This window comes from Sorex araneus, chromosome X (assembly GCF_027595985.1).
Source record: "Sorex araneus isolate mSorAra2 chromosome X, mSorAra2.pri, whole genome shotgun sequence".
Lineage (NCBI taxonomy): Eukaryota > Metazoa > Chordata > Mammalia > Eulipotyphla > Soricidae > Sorex > Sorex araneus.
Window position 1 is genome coordinate 210,069,107 of NC_073313.1, and position 23,568 is coordinate 210,092,674.

The window sequence follows — 23,568 nt, forward strand, 5'->3', positions numbered from 1 at the left end:
GTGTGTGTTTTTTTTTTCTTTTCTTTTTGGGTCACACCTGGCAATGCACAGGGGTTACTCCTGGCTTTGCACTCAGGAATTACTCCTGGCGGTGCTCGGGGGACCATATGGGATGCTGGGAATCGAACCCAGGTCAGCGGGTGCAAGGCAAACACCCTCCCTGCTGTACTATTGCTCCAGCCCCAGATCTTTGAGTTTTTATCTAAAATTAGTTGGATGAGTATTTCAAAAGTTATTTCTGACATTTTTGTAGCAGATTCTATCTTCTTTTTTTTCTTTTTTTCTTTTTTTTTTGGGGGGGGGTCACACATGTCCCTAGTGATGCACAGGGATTACTCCTGGCTCTACACTCAGAAATTACTCCTCGTGGTGCTCAGGGGACCTATGGGATGCTGGGAATTGAACCTGGAGTTGCCGTGCAAGGCAAACACCCTACCTGCTGTGCTATAGCTCCAGCCCCAACACAAATTATATCTTATAAAATATAGATTACATTAAGCAGTACAAAATACATTAAGGCTATTTGTTTCACTTTTTGGATCTTTGCATTATGATAGATGCAGGCTATCTTGTCTATATAATGAGGTTTTTTATATCTCAAGTTGGGTAAACCATGCAAAATCTTTGAAAAAGCATTAGAAATACAAGATGATATTGAATGCTAAACTAGTAATTATTTTGACTTCAAAGGTTAAATACATTTTATGATTTTTTTTATATTGAATATTACTTTCTGGTAAGTTTTAGACAATTTTGGTTAGTGTATCTAAAGCCAATTTAAAAAGAAGCAAGAAAAAATTTTTCGGGGTGTGGCCACACCTAGCAGTGTTCAGGGCTTATTTTTGGCTCTCTGCTCGGGGATCACTCATCATGGGGCTGGGGGACCTTATGGGGTGCCAGGTTTGAATCTAGGCTGGCTGCATGAGAGGCAAACTTTCTGCCTACTATATTAGCATTCCAACCCCATATATTAAGAGAAAATTTATATTAATAATCATTATTAAAGAGTGCATGAACATGCTGGGGGAAAAGGAAGCTGGGATAGAGAAGGGACCACTAAGTGAATGATGGCTTGGAGGGCTTGCTTGGGATGGGAGATTGGGAGATGCATGCTGAAAGTAGACTATAGACCAAATATGTTGGCCACTTAATACCTGTATTGCAAATCATAACATCCAAAAGGAGAGAGAGAGAGTAGAAGGGAATGTGCCTGCCACAGAGACAGGTGGGGGGATGGGGTGGGGGTGGTGGGAGGGATACTGGGAATATTGATGGAAAATGGGCACTGGTGGAGGGATGGGTGCTTGATCATTTTATGACTGAAATATGAAAGTTTGTACATGTAACTGCACATCACGGTGATTCATTAAAAAAAATAAAGACTGTATGAAAAGTAATCTGTTTTTTGAGTCAGAACAACATTTTAAGATGAGACTAAGAGAGATTCATTTACTATTCTCTTTTCTCCATGTTTTTTTTTTTTTCTTTTTGGGTCATACCTGGCAAATGCACAGGGGTTACTCCTGGCTCTGCACTCAGGAATTACTCCTGGCAGTGCTCATATAGGATGCTGGGAATTGAACCCGGGTCGGCCGTGTGCAAGGCAAATGCTCTTCCCGCTTTGCTATCGCTCCAGCCCCCTTTTCTCCATGTTTTATCTCTAAAAATAAAAGGAGGGTTGGAGAGATAGTACAGTGGTTAAGATCCATGCCTTGTACACAACTGTCTTAGGTTTGATTCCTGGTACCACATAATGGTTCCCTGAGATCTGCCTGAAGTGTTTTCTGAGCAGGAGTGAGATCTGAGCACCATTGGGTGTGACCTCCAGCAAAATAAAAGGAATAAAATTAGAGGGTAAGGGTGGTGGTGGTGTGTGTGTGTGTGTGTGTGTGTTGGGGGGCGGGGAGCAGGAGGACAAACCTTTTCTTTCTGTGAACATGTTGTATCGTTTAAAACAAAATTAGCTTTTTTGTAGGTTCCACTAGTGGTGTGCCGTGGACGCTACCATATCAGATCCATGTCAGATCTGTTGGTAAATTAACCTGCTCATTTTTTTGTTGATAAATCTGTTAACTCAGTTCCTTTTGGGTAAGGGTGCATTTTAGTTAGATGTATTAATTCGTAATAACAAGGAAATTTTCTAATGTCTGTAATGATTGGGGAGAGCAGGAAGGAGTATCTATTTCCTTTGGGACTACAGGTCAATTGTTGCTATAGAGAAACAACTGTGATTATGAAAATAAAGTTGCTGTAAAGTAATACGCTATTCATGTGGCCACAGTAGACAGCTTATCTGTAGACTTTTAGAGAAATTTATTTTGAATTTTCAGTTTGGGTATTTTTATTGCTCTAAACAAATTTGTCTCTAGTTGTATGCCATTAAGTGGCAGTTAATCTGAGGGGTTCAAGTAGGATGATGCCAGTGGATATATTTTAATAGAGCATTAATAGGATATCAGTCTTTTGAAAACAATTATTGATATAACTGTCATAAGGTTTCATAAAGTAACATTTTAGTTTTTTAAAGTTGGTCTTCCCCTCTCTCTTTAATTATCCTTTACAAAATGAGATTTTATCCACTTCAAGGTTAGGAGTAGGAAAGGAAGGCTAAGGGGTAGAGAAATTTAATGAACATTTACTACGAAAGGGAGCTTTCAGAATTCATCAGTATCTTGGGCTGGAGAGATAGTACAGGGGGTGAGTGTTTGCCTTGCATGAGACTGACCTGGGTTTGATTCCTGGCATCCCATATGGTCCCCTGAGCCCTCAGGGAGTGATTCCTGAGCACAGAGCCAGGAGTGAAATGGAGGTTGCATAAGTTTTCTTGATATTAATGATTTTAAATTATTCATATCAAATGTCTTTTATATCAAAGTATTTTAAAGCATTTTGGTGATTTACGCTTATAAAACCTGAAATGATCTAAGTATATAAAATATGATCTTTAGAATGGATAACTAAATTTAAATTGCAAACAATTCAGCAGATTAAAAATTTATCAATATTAGTATTCATTCCCAACACATAAATGGTATGATACAGTCTTAGAATTTTAAAAATAAAATATATTCAAAATAAAATTAAGTGGCTATTAAAGTTGTCATTTTTAGTAATTAGTAAAATATTAAATGATTATACTGGATGTTTTATAATCATTTGTAAAATGATTATAAAATGTCTTACTAATATAAATATATTTATAATTTTGCACAATTTTACATGTCTATAATTTGAAAGATTGGAATCCCAAACATATTCTGCTTCTAAAGTAAATAGAAAGCAGGGTTTCTAGTATTAAAACATCACAATAAAGATATAGCAGTAAGATGGTAAAAATGACAGTCTCTTTTTTAAACAGAAGAAGTCTAGAATTCTTCATTATTAGATATCCAGTATCAACATAATCGATCTAGCAGCATTATATTTGAGCTGAAAATACACTTACATTTGAGGCCATACACTATCCAGTGTGAGAGAAACATCTTTCATATAGTTCTAAGATGAAATTACCCTTGAATGAATAGCATCTTCATTTATCTTCAAACCTCTTCTGTGCTTTTAGCGATTCTACTCTCACCATTCTGTAACAAGAATTACATTATACCATTATACCAGAGCACTTCTGCAGTGTGAAATAGATAGGTTTGGAAAATGAACCTGGCTTTGCTATAAATTACATTTCCAGGTACAAAGGAATTTGTTATTTTGTTTAAAATAGTCACAATATAATTAAGGTCTTAATTTATGTTAAACTACAAATACAGCTATTACTTTAACTGAATTAGGAACTTAATCTGTCACTTTAAGAATGATAACTAACACTTTTCATTTGTAACCTTAGATACATTATTTCAATTATAAGCTCTGTAGCTGTTTGATAGAAAAAATAGATTATTATGTAGATATATCAGTTTATGGTTTTTAACTTTAAAACATGCCTCCTCAAAGCTGGAAAGAAAAATTTCTTAGTTGTTGGCATGGGTTTTTCTTTTGTGTCCTGATCTTTTTACTTTATGCCCTTAAACTGGCATTGTACCCTTTAAAATCCTTAGTATATTTTCCATAAAATATCACAAATTGTATTAAGAAATGAATAGATGTTTTGTCCTGAGGAAGAAAACTTGAGGGCTGCTGTTTAAGTATAACTTTACCTAGTAGACTCAAAAACAAATATTCCCTAACTAGAATTTGAATAACTTTATTGGGAATTACATACATTTAGAAACTATGTTTATAGGCCCTTGGATTCCATGTTTTTAATCATTGTAAAGCATGAAATCTTTAAAAACCTTATTAAGTTTTGAAATTTTGAACTAATCTTTTTTTTCTGTTTTACTAATACTTTATTTATTTGTTTTTTCTCTGTCCATCCCTGAGTGAACCATTTACCCCCAGGCAACCTGGAGAAGTTCAGGAAGAAAAATATCCAGGAAAGAAGAAACATAGGAGAAATAGCTATGGGTGGTGGAGACGGCTCCATCACATGGCCTCTGAGAGGGCCAAGCCCAGAACGGCATAGTTGAAAAGAGCTGTTGCTTCAGGGAAAGGTCCCTGCATAACCCACGATGAGGCTTTCAAACATAGTCTCAATCCCCACTCCAAAGCCAGCCATCCCATACTGTGGTAGCCCCAGTGAACTTGGCTGCTGTGTCAGTGGAATGCACTGGTTAAGAAGCTGCCCCACTGATCTGAACAAGTGAGGATGTGGGGCTGCCAAGCTGCTGAGGCGCTCTCATCTTTAGGCATCTTTGTCATTTCAGCCCTATAGCAGGCAGATTGCTGCTCAGTACCTGGAAGGTGCTCCTGACCAAGATGGGGGTGGAGACGAATTTGGCACAGGCATCCATTTTTGGGGGATGGGGGCTGTGGCAGGAAAGCTCCTCCCAGGGCAGGGAAGACTGAGATGGTGAAATTTTGAATTATTTTAATATTTTTATTGACAGATTGTTGGTTTTATTGCAGAAATGCAATTAGAGTATTGGTATGTATTTTACTTAGAAGGCGGATAATGTTATTTCATTTTTGGAAATAAGGAAAGAAGTTAGTTGGTGTTGCTTGTTGGTAAATGGTTCAATATCGAGTTTAAAAGTTTGTTGAAAGGGAATTAATATATTTTATACCTCTGTTCCATTCCTGGCACTGTATATGATCCCTGGAGTGACCCTTGAACACAGAACCAATAGTAAAGCCCTGAGTACAGCTGGATATGACCTGTGCCCCGCCCCTCAAATAAATACATAAAATTGAGTCTCTAAGGAGCACTTTGTGTGTTAGGTAACAAAATTTTCCCTACTTAGAGCTTTTTATGCTCTTTGAATTCTGGCTGGGAGTGTTTTCTTTTTACCAGGATTGATTGAGCTTCACCCTTTTCTGAACTGAGTTTTATTTAAAAAACATAAGAGTTTTAAAAAGGGATATTTTGTATATTTATATTTTCAGTGTTGTAAATAATTTCCTTATTCCTGATTGGAGCCATTATATGATTGTTTCTTCTGAGAGAAATGAATGATTTTGGGGGTTTATATTTAATTGATTCATTGCAGATTTCTCTCTGGAATATAATTGGTTTATTACTCTGAAAATAAAGACTTTATATTTTATATTTTAGTCTTTGTTTCTTTTGAGATGCAGAAGCTTCTTAGTTTAATATAGTTCCATTTGTTTATCTCTGTTTACACTTGGTTGGTCAGTGGCATGTCATCTTTGAAGATACCATTAGCCTCAATATTGTAGAGGGTTTTACCGACCTTGTCTTCAGTGTACCTTATGGATTCTGGTCTGATGTTGAGGTCTTTAATCCATTTTGATCTGATTTTTGTGCATAGTGTTAGGCTGAGGTCTAAGCCTATTTTTTTTGCATGTGATTGTACAGTTATGCCAGCACCATTTTAAAAGGGGCTTTCTCTGTTCCACTTCACATTTCTTGCTCCCTTATCAAAGAATAGATGTTCAAACATTTGGGGTTGTATGTAGGGAATGGCTGTTTAGCTTCTTAAAGCTGCTTTTTTTTTTTTTTTTAACCAAATGGTTAAATTTACTTCTTTCTTTCTTTCTTTGGGAGTCTGGGGTAGGTACAAAGTAGCAAACCTAATGCCTCACACATAGGAGATAAGTTCACACATAGGAGATAAGTTTCCTAAGCCATAAACTTGGCAGTCCAGCTTGTCATTTAAAAAAATTATTGAGGCATTATCATTTATGAAATTATTAATTTATGATTCATTTATGAAATTATTAATTTATGAAATTAAGCTCTTCAGTTTTTAAACTTGATGGGTTGCAGATATGTCAAAGATGAAAACATTGGGATTGTGTTTTCATTTTGTGTAATATATGTAGCTCTTCTCTTTTTTTTAATGCCTTGATAGTCTGAACTACTAAGATTCACATAAATTCTATTGTGTCCTTGAAGGTGGGTCTTCTCAGTGCTTGAATAGAAACTGCTTATCTGATTTCAAAGCATCTGTTTGTGCCTTCAGCTTTTGCTTTTGGAAAAGAGCAGAGTTGTTTGCTATTTCTTTTTTGTCAGAAGTCTAACACAATGGAGAATCAGAGAAGACCTGCTAAAGATCCCCGAGTTTCCCTTCTTCTCCACAGGTTTTCTTTAATAAATGGCAACTCCATCTTTCTAGTTGTTTTTACCAGAAATTTTTTATTATCTTAGGAGTATGACATGTCCTTTCCCTTTTATACCCACTTCTAGTTATCAGCAAATATTTTTGGCCATATCTTAAAAATAGAGACAGAAGTGTCCAGGCAGAGCTGAGCAGTGTCTGTCGTGGAAGCCTGTCTTGTCTGTCGTGAGGCTGTTTGATCCCTGGTGACTCTTACCCATGTCACTTACTGTTCTTTGGGCCTCGAAGTTCTGCTGTGTAGGACCTTCAGTGCAGCAGCAGTGTTTGCAGTCTCTGGTGCCTGGCTATGTGCTCCAGGCTCTGGTGCCTGGAGCAGGGCGGATTGAGTTTCCCTCTCTGCCCTGAGCAGAGCCCTGTCAGCCGAAGACCTCAGAAACACAGCCACAGCCATGCTCAAGGCCCCTCTCCACACATCTGGATGACCTCTCTCATGAAGAAACCGGTAAAGGAATCAAGGTGTGAGGGACCTGGGGCTGAGATCTCCTAGCCTGCTCGGATTGGGACTGGGCTTCCTCCACCCAGACCCCCCATTTTCCAGTACTTTCATATTACATTGTAATTTTTCTTTTTATGGTATTGTGTGTGTGTGTGTGTGTGTGTGTGTGTGTGTGTGTGTGTGTGTGTGTGATGGGGAGCACACCCAGTGGTGCCACACCTGGCAATGTTTGGGGGATGGAAATGGAGTTTATACATATGCTTTGCCACTTGGACTAAGTTTCCTGACCTGGATTTAAGATATTTTTAGGGGTTTGATTGATGGCAACAGATCTGGTTTCTTTAGATCCCTGGCCTTATTTTCAATTATTTATAGATGAAATGTATATTTTTCAAAACTAGCTTTGTGAAATATCAGAGCTAGAGTTCCCAGAAAATATTACTCAGAAGCACTTACTGAAGAAATAAAATTTTAGAATTTTCTTGGAGGATCACAGTAAATATTTTCTCTGTGGTTTTAGAATTTCTATGATTGAAAAGTTTCCAATTAAGATACTTTTAAAAATTCAGAGTCAAAAAATGATAATCCTTTTGTATTATTTTTCTTTCTCATAGTAGCAATAGGTCCATGTTATATAAGCATGGAGTTAGGCCTTTCAGAGACAAATTTGCTGTTCACGTTAATGGATATTTGAGTTGGTCCCAGTATTTGATTGTTATTGATCAGTCTGTTCTGTGTTTCTTATACATGTATGTTAGTGGCTATCCCTCATTTCCTTGTGGCATGTTTTTGGTGGTGGTTCTCTTGACTGATTGGGTAGACATCTGCTTACTAATAGCTTTTACCAAACAGTTTCTAAGTAGCTGGATCAGTTAATACTCCTTGCCACTAGCAATGTAGGAGAAGCTTACTGGGGAAAAGCAAAGTCTTCATTCCTGCCTCTCTCCCTTCACCCTGATAGCAAGAGATTATTTTACCTATTTCCCTTCTCCATCCTCAGTAGTTCTCAGATTTTTAAATTAATATTCAAAACTTGTAATATAGAGTGTAAACACTGATCTTGACTGAGTGACTCACAGTATACTATAAATATATTCTTTTTTTTTGGTGCTGTGGATACTTATTTAATTCATTTAAATACTTCTCTGCCCCTAAACTCTCAAACTGAATTGTAAAACACACAGATCAAACATATCACAAACATTTTTACAATTTTCTTGGAGATACTACTTTTAAACCTCCTTTCCTTCTTTAATTGGGATACTTCCTTTATCTGGCTCACTTCAGAGCTATTTTCTTATTGCTGTTTATTACCATCAAAGGACTCTTGCTTTACTCTTAAGTCCTCTAATTTCTGAATTCCATGCACTTCTTTTTTTCTTGGTTTATTATTATATTTTATATTGCATATTCTTTACTTTCTGAGAAAAGGGTACATGAAAAATAAAATTATTATTTTTTGTTTTTTGGGTCACACCATGGAGTGCTCAGAGCTTACTCCTGGCTCTGCTCTTAGGGATCACTCCTGATGGTACTTGGAGACTATATGGGGTGCCAAGGACTCAGGCTGGACATGTGCAAGGCATGTTTCTAATCTGCTGTTCTGTGTCTGTGCCTAAAATAAAAAATGTTAAGAACTTACTTGTGAGACACTTGTTCTATTTTATGCTTTAACCACATGTAGATTTTTAGGATGGCAAGATTTTTGTATAGAATTTTGAAGACTTTCTGTTGTCTTCTAGTTTTTAGAGTTGTTGCAACGTTCACTGCTGTTTTCTCAGTCTCTTGTATGCTTTGCTTTTCAGCTTTTTTTTTTTTTTTTTTTTTTTTTTGCTTTTTGGGTCACATCCAGCGATGCACAGGGGTTATTCCTGGCTCATGCGCTCAGGAATTACTCCTGGCAATGCTCGAGGGACCATATGGGATGTTGGGAATCGAACCCGGGCTGGCCGAGTGCAAGGCAAACACCCTACCCGCTGTGCTATCTCTCCAGCCCCTGATTTTCAGTTTTTTTTTTTATTAATAGTTTATTTTTAATTAGTGAGTCAACGTGAGGGTACAGTTACAGATTTATACATTTTTGTGCTCATGTTTCTCCCTTACAAAGTTTGATAACCCATCCCTTCACCAGTGCCCATTCTCCACCACCAGTAAACCCAACATCCCTCCCCCCCTCCCCAGTCCCGTCTCCCCCCACCCCACACTGCCACTATGGCAGGGTATTCCCTTTTGTTCTCTATCTCTGATTAGGTGTTGTGGTTTGCAATAAAGGTGTTGAGTGGCCATTGTGTTGTCTCTAGTCTATATTCGGCCCGCATCATCTTTCCCCCATATGACCAACAACCACATTTTACTTGGTGTTCCCTTCTCTGAGTTGCCCAGAATGAGAGAACAGCCTCCAAGCCATGGTGACAACCTCCTGGTACTTATTTCTACTATTCTTGGGTGTTAGTCTTATAGTCTATTATTCTATATTCCACAGATGAGTGCAATCTTTCTATGTCTGTCTCTCTCTTTCTGACTCATTTCACTTAGCATGATACTTTCCATGTTGATCCACTTATATGCAAACGTCATGACCTCATTTTTTCTAACAGCTGCATAGTATTCCATTGTATAGATATACCAGAGTTTCTTCAACCAGTCATCTGTTCTAGGGCACTCGGGTTTTTTCCAGATTCTGGCTATTGTAAACAGTGCTGCGATGAACATATAAGTAAAAAGCTTCTGCACCGCAAAAGATACAGCGACCAGAATACAAAGACTATCTACAAAATGGGAAAGGATATTTACACAATACCCATCAGATAAGGGGTTGATATCAAGGGTATATAAAGCACTGGTTGAACTCTACAAGAAGAAAACATCCAACCCCATCAAAAAATGGGGCGAAGAAATGAACAGAAACTTTACCAAGGAAGAGATACGAATGGCCAAAAGACACATGAAAAAGTGCTCTACATCACTAATCATCAGAGAGATGCAGATCAAAACAACCATGAGATACCACCTCACACCACAGAGGCTAGCACACATCCAAAAGAACAAAAGCAACCACTGCTGGAGAGGATGTGGGGAGAAAGGGACCCTTCTACACTGCTGGTGGGAATGTCGGCTAGTTCAGCCCTTTTGGAAAACAGTATAGACGATTCTCAAAAAACTAGAGGTTGAGCTCCCATTTGACCCAGCAATACCACTGCTGGGAATATATCCCAGAAAAGCCAAAAAGTATAGTCGAAATGACATCTACACTTATGATTTTCAGTTTTTTAAAAAATTCCTCCTTCCCTTTTCCTTTCCCCTTTCTTTAGCCTATGCTTATTTTCCTTTCCTTTTCTTCTCTTCCATCTTTCCTGTGTGCTTTGATTGGATTACTTTTCAGTATCTAAAAATATGGATATTTGTGCCAATCTCAAATTGTAAAACATTTGTGCAAGTTCCTGTCACATTGTAACTTCCCAATAAATCCTAGCCATTATAATTTTGCTTTGAGGTTATCTGCCCTCAACATTTTTTGTTTTTTTAATTCCTTGTGACGTGTGTGTGTGTGTGTGTGTGTGTGTGTGGGTGTGTGTGTGGGTGTGTGTGTGTGTGTAATCTCAACTTTTTCTTGATGGGAGGAGCTTGGGGGTTTTGGCCACATTTGGCATTGCTCAGGGCTTACTTCTGGCTTGGTGCTTGGGAGATGATATGTGGTGCTGTGGAGTGAAACCAGGGTCAGCCTGGTGTATAGCAAGCGCCTTAACCCTTGCACTGTTTCTTTAGCTTACTGGTCCTATATTTTATAATTGAGGCTTTGCTCAAATATTTATTGATCTTTGCTAACAGTTTGTATTTAAGCGTGAGGCATTAAAAAGTGCTGTGGCAATGAGGGTCTTTTTGATGTGGTTCTCACAGTGAGATGCCATTTTTGTTGACCACTGACCCATCCCACCTCCATTTCCCATTGAACATCAGTATTTGTAGGTCTTTCTCCAGAGAGAGATCCAGGAGGGACTTAATTTGGGTGGCAGCTGAGAGGGAGAGGGGTGCTGTGGGTATCTTCTAAGTATGCTTACTTGCCTCCTGAACCTTCCTCTTTTCTCAGTGACTCCCCACTGAGTGATCTCTGCTGTGCTTGGCCCTTGAGTAGTCAGTGTTGTTTGGGTTTCTTCAGAGAGTGAACCTCTCTTTCTTGCCGGGTTAGCAGCAGGTTAGTTGTCTGATGCTTATACAGACATTTCTCTAATTTTCCTATTTTTAGTCCATTACCTCACTTCTGCCTCATGTGGTACGCCAAGTTTGGAATCTTCCTAGTTTCTATGATGCAAAACTATTGATTTTCTCCTTCCCTCCCTCTTAGGTTTCAGCTTCCTCTGCTTTACTAAGTCTGCTTTCCATCTTAGAAGTGGCATGACGTTTCCGTTCTGCTTTGGTCTCTTCTCCCATTCTTTAGTCTTTCCGGATTTATGCTTTTCCTGTTTTCCTGTTACTTTTGTAGTTTTTTTTTTGAAATGTTGCAGAGATAAATATGTAAATTTGGTCCTTCATGTTTAACCATTTATCGATGATCTGGTTTTACTTTTTTCCTTTTGAAAATTTATTTTAGGAAACAAGATCTATAGACACCCTACTGCTTCAGTGAATGTTTTGATGTCATGCATTTAATGAATTTATTCAATATGTTGAAACTACATCAGGCTTACTAAATTTCAGGGTTTTAGAGGTCAGGTACTGGGTATTATATTCTCTGTGCCTGTATATCTTTAAAAAATTATATTATGTGCTTAGGTACTCAGTAAATATTTTTTCAAATAATAAAATGTATTGGTTGCACTTTCAGTTTTTTCATTTCTTTAATTCTTAGTTTTTACAGTTGATAAAGTTATCTGATTATTGTAGCAGTGGGAATTGTTCACCAAATGCGTAAAGCTTTCTGAAATTCTGAAATTGAAAATTTTATGGTATTTAATATATCACTGTCATCAAAAGTTGATTGATCACATGCAGGATTTGTGGACACTGTTCTATTATTATGTAGGTTGTTTTTATATTTAGCCTAATCATTTTCAGATGATGTCAGCTTCTTTCTCACTGAGCTCTCTTTTATGGGCTGGTTGTAGACCTAGGCTGTCCAATAGAACTTTCTGTGATGATGGCAACATTCTGTTATTTGTGATGTCCGGTAAGTGCCTTGCCCACTAGTTGCATGTGGACTGCAACTATGGAGCCTTGCAATGTGGCTGGTGTGGACAGAGAACTGAATTCAACAAAACTTCTCTTTTGTTGTTGTCATGAGTGGAGTTGTACACATGAGTGGCTGTGGTATTCACTGAGTCTTGCACTCTTCTAGCTTTGTTCCTTGAGCACATTCTGGTTGTAGTCCTCTCCAGGGAGCTGCACACCTTGCTGTGGTACACCTTGTACATTGCTGGCTGTGCACTGAAGATGACACATTCTGGTTTTTGGTTTTTTTTTTTTTTTTTTTTTTTTGCTTTTTGGGTCACACTCGGCGATGCTCAGGGGTTACTCCTGGCTCTACACTCAGGAATTACCCCCTGGCAGTGTTTGGGGAACCATATGGGATGCTAGGAATTGAATCTGGGTTGACCACATGCAAGGCAAATGCCCTACTCGCTGTGCTATCCCTCCAGCCCCAAGATGGCACATTCTGTTGAGGCACTAGGGTCCTAATAGGCAGGACTGCTTGGAATGTGCTCAGTGCATGTGATTGGCAGTGGGAGTGGGGCCACACACTGAGCCATTGTTTAAGATTTTTCTCAACTTCAGTTAATTAAAATTTTACTTTAATAATGATTATTTAAGTGACTATTGTACATTTTGTACAGTTCAGTTAGAGATCATTTATATGATCTGGTATTTTAAGCTTTGCCTCATTCTACTTTGTCAATCATTTATGTCAGTTTAATATAAACAAATTAAGGAATAAAATAGAAAATTAAGGAATGGTAGGTGAATATTCTATTATTATATTCTGAACTACATTTTTCTTAGGAAATACATAAGAATAAAAAAAAGTATTGCTATTTCAGAAATGAAAATAAAGTGTTTTGTAGGTTAGTATACCATGCCTGCTTAAGAGTATTTGGGGTGGTGTCAGAGAGATAGTGCAGGGCTTCCAGCACTTACGTTGCACACAACTGACTTGGGTTTGATCCCTGGCACCACATATAGTTCCCGAGCACTAGCAGGAGTGATCCCTGAGCACTGGTGTGGCCTAAGCCCCCTCACCTACAAAAAAGAATATTTCAGGGTGCTGACAACAGATTAAAGATGAAAGTAAAGGTGAAAGTACTGTTCTGGAACCTCTGGGGATTTTTTTCTGTCCTAGAATAGAAAGAAGAAATAGCGTTTGAATCAAAGCCTGATTTGATTTTGGAGTTGTTATATATTTGAGAAGTCATGGTAATGTTTTACTTTGTATTTTTAGTGTTTGGATGAAAATGTCAAGTGTATGAATTTGACTTTATGAACTAAAGATTAATTGATTTGTTTTGTATCAGGAATGGAATAATTATAGAAAATACTATAAAATGCTATACAATTGATCTTGAACCATTTTTTTTTCATCTGTTGAGATTTGTGGTAAATTAGATGTTATTAAATAGATAAAAATTCACCGTTTTTTTAGTAAATAAGTGAAACTTGTCTTTTGGGGGTGCTGGAAGCAGGATTCAGAGCTGTATGTCGGGAGGAATCAAATCCATGTTTTATGTTTTGAGAGAAGCCTTCCTAGGGATTTGGGAAGGCTCTTGTGGGGAGGTGCTGGCCTGCTGGGTTGGGGTGGCAGGGACCTGGGGGCCTCTCCTGGCAGTTCTCAAATTCTACCAACAGGGGCTGGTCTGAGAGCCCGCCGGTATAGTGCTGCTCAGGCTCTGTAGTGCTGGGCATTACTTGGGCCACTACTGTGGTGCCTGGGGACCCCATGTAGTGTCCGGGAATGAACTGAGTAGCTCCTGTATTTCTGGCCCTGGAAAGACAAGTCTGAAGAAGAGAATGGACAAAAAAGTAAAAATTGAGTTTCGTAGACAATGTATCAGTTGCTGTAGACTGTTAGCACTAACAGTCTTAAGGACTAATTTCCATTTAGAGCTAACGTAGAACTGAGGAAAGAATTATATAGACACTTTAAGTTCAGTTTCTCTATTCATTATAATTTAATTGACCCCCTTTATCCACTTCACCCCCTACCCCAGTTCCTTCTGGGGTATAGGGAGCAACCAAACTGCTCTTCTTAAGAGTTTTGCTTTTGTTTGTTCACTTGTTTCTTTATAGTCTACATGGGAGTGGGGCTGGAGCAATAGCACAGCAGTAGGGCATTTGCCTTGCACGTTGCCAACCTGCGTTCGATTCCTCCGATCCTCTCAGAGAGCCTGGCAAGCTACCCATGGTGTATTCGATATGCCAAAAACAGTAACAATAAGTCGCACAGTGAAATGTTACTGGTGCCCACTTGAGCAAATCGATGAGCAACAGGATGACTGTGACTGTGACTACATGGGAGTGAAATAATATCATATTTGACTTTCCACACTTGATTTATGTTACTTAGACTAATATCTTCAGACAGGGAAGATATCCATTGTTGCAAATGGAGACGCTTCATTCTTTTTCTAGCTGGGAAGTAATTCATTGTGTATATATGTATCTTTATCACTATTTGTGGACAATTTAATTGTTTCCTGTCTTGGCTATCGTAAATACTACTGTTCTTGAGTTAGTATTTTTACTTTTGGGTAAAAAAATCTTTAAGTGGAGTAATTGGATCAAATGGTATTTTTCATCTTAATTTAAGTAGTTTCATAACTGTTTTCTTGTGATAGCTACACCCATTTACATTCTGAAGATTCTAAAAACAATTTATTAGGTTTAACATTTGAGCATTTCCCTTGAGGGAAATTCTACTACCTTCTACATGATGATCTTGTAGAAGGTAGTAGAATTAACAAATATGTATAAAATAAATATGGTTGAACTTTTGTCATCTGATAGGAAAATCAAAGTAGTATTGTAATGTAGTTTTGTTATCTTGCTTAAACAGTGGATAAGTCATAGTTTTTGCATACATATTTACTGCTAAGTCATACTTTTAGAAATGAAAGGACAAAGTTTGATCTTAAATTGATTTATTCTTTGGGGCTGGAGCAATAGCACAGCGGGTAGGGCGTTTGCCTTGCACGAAGCCAACCCATGTTCGATTCCCAGTATCCCATATGGTTCCCTGAGCACCGCCAGAGGTAATTCCTGAGTGCAGAGCCAAGAGTAACCCCTGTGCATAGCCGGTTGTGGCCCAAAAATAAAAAAAAAGTGGATTTATTCTTTCCCAAGGGTTTTGATGTTTATGAGTTTAAAAGAATAAAAAGTTCTGTTCAAAAATACAAATACTTTAATATACATATTCCAGACTTAATATATTTTTCTTGATTTACAGGCCTTTTTGCAAATGTGTAATCTTCCGATTAAAGTGGTTTGTAGGGCAAATGCTGAATATATGTCTCCATCAGGTAAGTGCTTCCCCCCCACTCCGCAGTTAATATTTATTGCATTGATGAAATTGTAATACTGGTCTACTTTTTATTTACGTTTAAAAATGTTTCGTTTTGTTGGGGTGTGTATGTGGGGGTTGCCACTTGAGGAATTTTTACATGGGTTTTCTAAAGTAGCACTTGCAAACTTTGGCGATTTTGGGATAGAAATGGCTATTTAAGTCTGCTCAGAGATGGTTGCTAAAATGTTAAAGGGGTTGTTTTAAATAGTAAATGTTGTAAATTGTTACTTCCCTTAGTTTGCCCTCAAACTATTACTGCCAACAAATAATGGGGGCAGAGTGAGAGGGAAGGAGCATAGGTTGACATAGGTTGGTGGCTGGGGGAGAGTGGCAGGACTGTGTCGTGACTTTGTGTATCAGTTCCAGAAACTTCAACACTGTTTTGACCCTGTCACCTAAAGTATTAAAAAAAGAAGAATTTAAGTAAATATTAAGAAAATATAAAAATCTTTACTTTCTTCTTTTTTTTTTTTGCTTTTTTTTTGGGGGGGGGTCACACCCAGCGATGCTGAGGGGTTACTCCTGGCTTTGCACTCAGGAATTACTCCTGGCAGTGCTTGGGGGACCATATGGGATGCCGGGAATCGAACCCGGGTCGGCCGCGTGCAAGGCAAACGCCCTACCCGCTGTGCTATTGCTCCGGCCCCAAAATCTTTACTTTCTTTAGTCTTATTTTACATAGGACTGTTCAGTACAAATTTTAATATTAATGAGTCATTCAGTATCTCTAAATTATATTCTCATTAAGTAGCTCAAAAAAGGAAGATAACAGCTGCATAGTATTCCATTGTGTAGATGTACCAAAGTTTCTTTAACCATTCATCTGTTTTTGGGCACTCTGGTTTTTTCCAGATTTTGGCTACTGTAAACAGTGCTGCAATGAACATACAAGTGCAGATGTCATTTCTACTATACCTTTTTCCTTCTTCAGGATATATTCCCAGGAGTGGTATCAACATGGAAAGTATCATGTTGAGTGAAATGAGTCAGAAAGAAAGAGACAGACATAGAAAGATTGCACTCATCTGTAGAATATGAAGTAGCAGAATGGGAGACTAATACCCAAGAGTAGTAGACATAAGAACCAGGAGCTCTGCCCCACAGCTTCACAGCTTGGAAACTGGCCTCACATGCTGGGGGAAAAGGCAGCTCAGATAGATAAGGGAACACCTAGTAGAGGATGTTGGGAGGACCCACTGGGGTTGAAAGCTGCGTGCTGAAAGTAGACTATAGACCGAACATGAAGGCCACTCAATACCTCTATTGCAAACTACAACATCCAAAAGGAGATAGAACAAAAGGGAATGCCCTGCTACAGAGGCAGGGTGGGGTGGTGGGAGGGATACTGGGAAAATTGGTGGAGGAGAATGGGCACTGGTAGAGGGATGTAAACGAAATGCAAACATGAAAGTTCATAAGTTTGTAACTGCACCTCACGATGATTCACTAGTAAAAATTTTTTTAAAAAGTAACAACAATAAAAAAAGGAAGATATTGAATCAAAGGTTGTTAATACCGCAGGGTGTATTTGGTTTCTAATTACTCTTTAAAATTTTGTTGACATTTTTGATATTTCAAATAAAATATTTAGCCCTTATGATTTTTTTCATTATTGTCTGCGTATCATGTAGTAGATTAAAGTACAGTTTTGATAAATACTTCTATTTTTAATATAAAAATACAGTGCCACAAAACTGAGAAAATGCTCTCCCCCTCCCCCAGCTTTAAAAAGCAGACAAAGAAAGGAAGGTGGAATTCAGTGTTTTATATTGGTAACATGGAAATACCTTCTAAATACATCTGTTGAGTTTTTGGGTTGCAAAAGGCCTGCCTTTCCTTTATAATGCATGTTGTCCTATGGATGCAGCTGAAGCTTTTGTTGGGTGCTTTATACCTCATCCTTTACTCTCAAGCTGAGCTGGAGGAGCAAGTCTATTGAAAAGGGCCAGGAGAAGCCTGCTGTTAATGTGAACTCCATTTGAATTAGGTCTGATAGTGAGTTTCATCTCTATCATTTGGAGAGAACTTTATCACTATTTGAAGATTATTTTGTTCTTGACATCACTTGATAATTTAATCAAATCTTAATACTTGTGAATGTAAAATACTAGATTTTTAACATGGCCTTTATTTAGAGAAGCCAGATTTTGTAAACATATTAGATGTCAGACCTTGTCCTTTTTTAATAACATGTTGAGAACTTACCTGGTATTATAATTTATACATTAGCAAAACTTCAGAGTTTGGCAATATGTTAATTCCTAATATTGTTGAACTAAAGTCATGTATTAATGAACTTTCATGTGATTAAAATTCACCTTATTAGGTATCTGAGATTTAAAATTAGAAGATATAAAAAGAGGGCTCCTTAATGTAGTTTAAAATGTAGCTTGATTAATTTTACTCAGAGGAAAAGCCCTGCTGTACTTCTTAAAATCTGTCAGTTGTTCATGTCAGTGTTCATGAACCAATGTCTGATTAGTTTGTGTAATAGGAATAATTAGTATGCACCACTGATAATAATTTATTAGTATTAATTTTTAAAAGAATGTGATATTTCTATATCTAAGTCAAATGAAATCTTTAGAATGAACCTTTTTCTTTTTTCATTTTAGTTTGTAGTCAGGTGTTTAGTCATATATGGATTTTAACATATATGTAACTATGCTTTTCAGAAATCTTAGTTTTATGAAACATTTGCACTCATAATATGTATTCCAAATTGTATCTTCTTTCATTAGAACAAACTTTAATTTACTAAAAGTATTTCACATGTGTTTATATGTTTTGTTTTTCTCTCTCTAAACAGGTAAAGTACCTTTTATTCATGTAGGAAATCAGGTTGTGTCGGAACTTGGTCCAATAGTCCAATTTGTTAAAGCCAAGGTAATAAAGATACTAAGTGCATTTGATCACAGTTACTCTTAAATAAGTCATTCATCATTCTTTAATGTATTTCAACATTTGTATTGACTTTACTTATTCTGCCCCCGTCCCCCATTATATTAGTGGGAAAAAGTAGCACTGTAGCACTGTTGTCCCATTGTTCATTGATTTGCTTGAGAGGGCGCCAGTAACATCTCCATTGTGAGACTTGTTACTGTTTTTGGCATATTGAATACGCCACGGGGAGCTTGCCAGGCTCTGCCGTGCAGGCGGGATACTCTTGGTAGCTTGCCAGGCTATCCGAAAGAATAAAGGAAAATCTTTACAAAAATGATAGTTTTCTAGCTTATGCTTATGAAGTTATTCTCAAAACAAAATTTTTATGTTGTTAAAAAGTATTAGATTAATCTTTGAGATGAGAGATATGGAATGTTTAGAAATTGAGTATCTGTTTATCTGTTTGAATCAGTCTTTTTTTCCATTAGTTATCAAGGGGCAAAACTTGTTAACCTTTTGAGGAACTACCCAGAAATTTCTCTTAGCCTAAATAATATGTCTAGGATGGCTATTTGTTATTTTGCAACTTGCCTTTTAAAATCATCAATATAGTTGCAAATTCTTCCATTCTTCCATGCTAGCTACATATATGTAGATAAAAATAATCCTTTAAGGGGCTGGAGGACTAGTACCTCAGTTTGAAGTATGCCTTACAAGTGTCCGACCTAGGTTTGGTATCCAGCACCCTATATGGTCCTGAGCACTGCCAGAATTGATCCCTGAGTCAGAGCCAGGCGTAAGCTGTGAGCACTACTAGGTGTGGTCCAAAAATAAAACATAATAATCCTTTAAAATTATTGTATTGTGTTCTGTTATATACATAATAATTTATTTACTTGTTATTATTGATGAATACTTAAGATTCTGTTAGTGTTTTGCTGTTATTGAGTGCTAGAATAAATAGTGTACATAACCTTTTTATGCTTGTCAAAATTACTTCATAGGATAAATTCAATTGTTAGGTGTGACATTGCAGTATTATAGGATATCTGTTAATATTAATATTTACTATAATTTTATTCACATTTTAACATCTGTCCACATTAAAAGCCACAACATATTAATTTTTAGCCTTATTTTATTACTAATAACATTAGTAAAGAAGGCTTACTGGCCTTTTTTTTGGGGGGCAGTATGATAGTGTAGTTTTGTTTATTGTAAAAACATTTTTACTGCCAGAAAGATGACTCAATGGGCTGAGTACATGCTCTGTATGCCAGAGATCTGAGTTCGGTCCCTAGCACTGCATGGTTCCCTGAGCACTGCCAGGAGCAACCTAAGTACAGACCTAGAGTAGCCCCTAAGCAGTACCAGGTGTGATCTAGAGACGAGACAGAGAGAAAGAAAAAGAGGGGGGGAGGTAGAGAAAGAGGGGGGGCTACTTAATATTTTATAGTGATGGCTGAATATTATTTATACTTGAAAATAAAATAATTTTTTTACTATAAAACATTTTGTGATTAACTCATTGAACATTTGTAGTAACAGCATTGATGTTATATTACTTGGTAGATGATAACTGAAAGTTTTTGATTTTTTAATATGATACACTTAAATTTTTTTTAAAATTCCCTCTAGGGCCATTCTCTTAGTGATGGGCTGGATGAAGTCCAAAAAGCAGAAATGAAAGCCTACATGGAATTAGTCAACAATATGCTGTTGACTGCAGAGGTATAGTATGTGATATCTAATATTCTGATATATAATAGAGCTTAAAATGTGTTTTATTCTCATAAAAGATAATCGTCCTAATAAGTTATTTTAGAGTAACTGAGACATTGGTAAATAATTGTGCAAAACTGGGGCTGAGGTGGTTACTTGAATTATTTAATTATTTTGGAACAAGTTGTGTAATATTTTCAGTTCTAGCTTTTCTGTTTATAAACAGGAATGATTTTTACCCACTCATTATTTTACTTTGGCCTTGAAAACTTTGCTTAATTTAATAATATTTGTATATCTTCATGGTATTTAGACATGTACTGTGCGATTAAGAATTATTAAGAATACCATTAAATTTCATGATCTGTATAGTAACTTTAAAAAACCAACCTTCACACAGGTGCTTTTTATATTGGAGTCATAAAAAATTACTATAGAAAGAGATAACTTTCTTTATCTGTTTTCTCTTTGGTATTCTAAAGTTTTAGTGACTGTCTTTTGTTCCTAGTTGTATCTTCAGTGGTGTGATGAAGCTACAGTAGGGGAGGTGAGTGGTTCAGCAGCATTTATCTTAATTAAAATTTAATGAGAAAACACTTTTGCTCAGAATCGTAAGTCCCTGCTCATAAATGAAACATTGTGGTTTATACCATTAGTGATATAGTTTTTCACTTACTTTAATTTTGCTTGCACATACATTTTAGGGAAGCTATGTGTCATTGTTTGATATAACTGGTTGCAAAGTACATAAAAGTTTATATATTTTTAAAGGGAATGGTTTAAAATTTTAATTTTTTAAATTGCAAGCTATGTATTTTTTTCCCTCCAGATAGCTGTATTTGTGTTCTTTGAAAATATATTTCCCTTAGAATTCTGTTTGTAAAAACTGGCTTTATTTTGGGAAGAATCACAATTTTTAACAAAACCTTTTCTCTTTAGATCACTCTTGCTAGATATGGATCTCCTTACCCTTGGCCTCTGAATCATATTTTGGCCTATCAGAAACGATGGGAAGTTAAACGTAAGATGAAAGCTATTGGATGGGGTAAGAAGACTCTGGACCAGGTCAGTTCAGACTAAAGTTGGTAATTTTAGTGCATAAAGAAATTCATTTTGGGGGACTGATAGACTTTTTAAAACCCCAACAAAATAAAAATTAATGAAAACAGTCACTCTTAGTTTCTCTAATATAAGGAAGGTCCTTTTTCATATTTACGTTTTAGTTGAATTTCTGTGAGATACGGGTTGGAGCGATAGCACAGCAGTAGGGCGTTTGCCTTGCACACGGCTGTCGCAGGTTTGATTCCTCCGCCCCTCTCAGAGAGCCCGGCAAGCTACTGAGAGTATCTCGCCCGCACGGCAGAGTCTGGCAAGCTACCTGTGGCATATCCGATATGCCAAAAACAGTAACAAGTCTCAAGATGGAAATGTTACTGGTGCCCGCTTGAGCAAATCGATGAGCAACGGGATGACAGTGACAGTGACTGTGAGATACACAGTTACAAAGTTGCTTATGATTGGGTTTCAGTCCCATGCCTTCATCAGTGAAAAATTCCCACCACCCCACCAGTATCCCCAGTTCCCTTCCCGCCTCCTCCACCTCCCCCACCCCTCCTCCCTCCTTACCTGCCTGCTTCTCTCTTTCTAGCGCTCTCTCTCTCTCTCTCTCTTTCTCTCTCTCTCTCACATCATATATGACAACCTTTCAGTCCATAATGTCCAAAAAGGTGTGGGGGGGAAAGAGAAATATATATATATATATATATACACACACACACACACACACATATACATACACACACATATCCCTTCACTTTCAACACTTAGTTTCAACACAAGGTACTTTGTTTCTAAAGATCACTCATACGAATTATAAGTTATATAGTATAGGAAAATTCAAAAAGGAAGTAGGATGTGGTGAGGGTTATCTGACTATGAACATCTGTACCCCATTGGTTATCAGGGTTGATTTCCATTTCTGCCCTTCCTTTCTCCCATCTCTACTAGTGTTTTTTCTAAAACTTCACACTCTGAGAAATATAGTCTTTCCTGAATGGAGATAGACTTTTTTTTTTTTTTTTCAGTTTTTGGGTCACATCCAACAATGCTCAGGGGTCACTTCTGGCTCTGCACTCAGTTATTACTCCTGGTGATATTCAGGGGACTGTGCAGGGTGTTGGGGATTGAGAACCAGGGTGTGCGGCAAGCACCCTATCACACTATACTATCTCTCTAGCCCCCAGACTATTTCATTTTTGGTTTGTTCTTTTGTGGGGTGCACACCTGGCTTACTACTGGCTCTGTACTCTGTGTGGGCTGTGTATAAGGCAAGTGTCCTCCTGCCCCAGCATGTAAACAAATCATTTTTCTGGGTCATATGTATAGAATAGCTGTACTCCTCTTCTTGATACTAGCAAGCTCTTAAAATGCCTAAAGTTGTATCACCTAGAAATCGCTTCTATTCTGTTGGGAGAACATTATTTTAGATGACTTTTAGCACACTTTCTTTAAATGAGATCATATTATACTTGTCACTCTATAACCTGCTTTTCACGCCATTTAACATACATTGTGAGCAACTTTTATGCCAATAAATACAGATCTGCTATATCTGTCACTGTCACTGTCACTGTCATCCCGTTGCTCATCGATTTGCTCCAGCGGGCACCAGTAACATCTCCATTTTGAGACTTCTTGTTACTGTTTTTGGCATATCAGTACTTAAAAAAAAAAACTTGTTAAATATGTTGCCCAATGTATCTATTTTTCTCTTTTCTCAGTTATTGGAAAGCAGAATTAAAAAAAAAAAACCCACCTATATCTTGTCTAGGTCAGGAGTTGAGATTCATTAAATTCTAATTAGTATGTTTTTTCCCAAGGCCCTTCCTAGTCTTGACCAGACCATATACTGATGTGTGCCATTGGCCTACAAGGGGGATTGGGGAAAGGAATTGGGCTGAAATAAGTAAGATCCATCTCTACTATGAGGGGAGTAACTCAAATGCTTTTTACTCCTGGAGGATTAGCAGTGTCATCATTATGAGCGGATTGTATGTTTTTCATATATGCACCTATATGTATATACATATTCATGTCTATCCATCTATCTAATAACCACATAGATTTTGGGAAGCTTGTTTTCTGGGCCATACCTCGCAGGGCTGGAAGCTACTCCTAGTTCTTCTTTTGGAAATCACATGTTCCCAGATTGAACTTGGGCATCCCCCATCCCCCCTCCCCCAGCAAAGCATATGCTCAGCTCATTGCCTGTTAGGTCCTTGAAACTTTCTTGATGGTACTTAAGTAACTTGAATGTAAGTTGAATTTACTTATTTTTTTCTAAA

At 37.4% G+C, this 23,568-nt stretch overlaps 1 protein-coding gene across 1 annotated transcript in view; it reads left to right on the forward strand.

The window, feature by feature from the left end:
* MTX2 (metaxin 2) overlaps positions 1-23,568 on the forward strand; it is an 80,648-nt gene that overhangs the window by 49,613 nt on the left and 7,467 nt on the right. Inside the window, exons 4-8 of the mRNA XM_055122260.1 lie at positions 15,503-15,575; positions 18,429-18,505; positions 20,141-20,233; positions 20,733-20,771; positions 21,164-21,289. Coding sequence (XP_054978235.1) covers positions 15,503-15,575; positions 18,429-18,505; positions 20,141-20,233; positions 20,733-20,771; positions 21,164-21,289 — 408 coding nt within the window. The remainder of the gene's footprint in view (positions 1-15,502; positions 15,576-18,428; positions 18,506-20,140; positions 20,234-20,732; positions 20,772-21,163; positions 21,290-23,568) is intronic.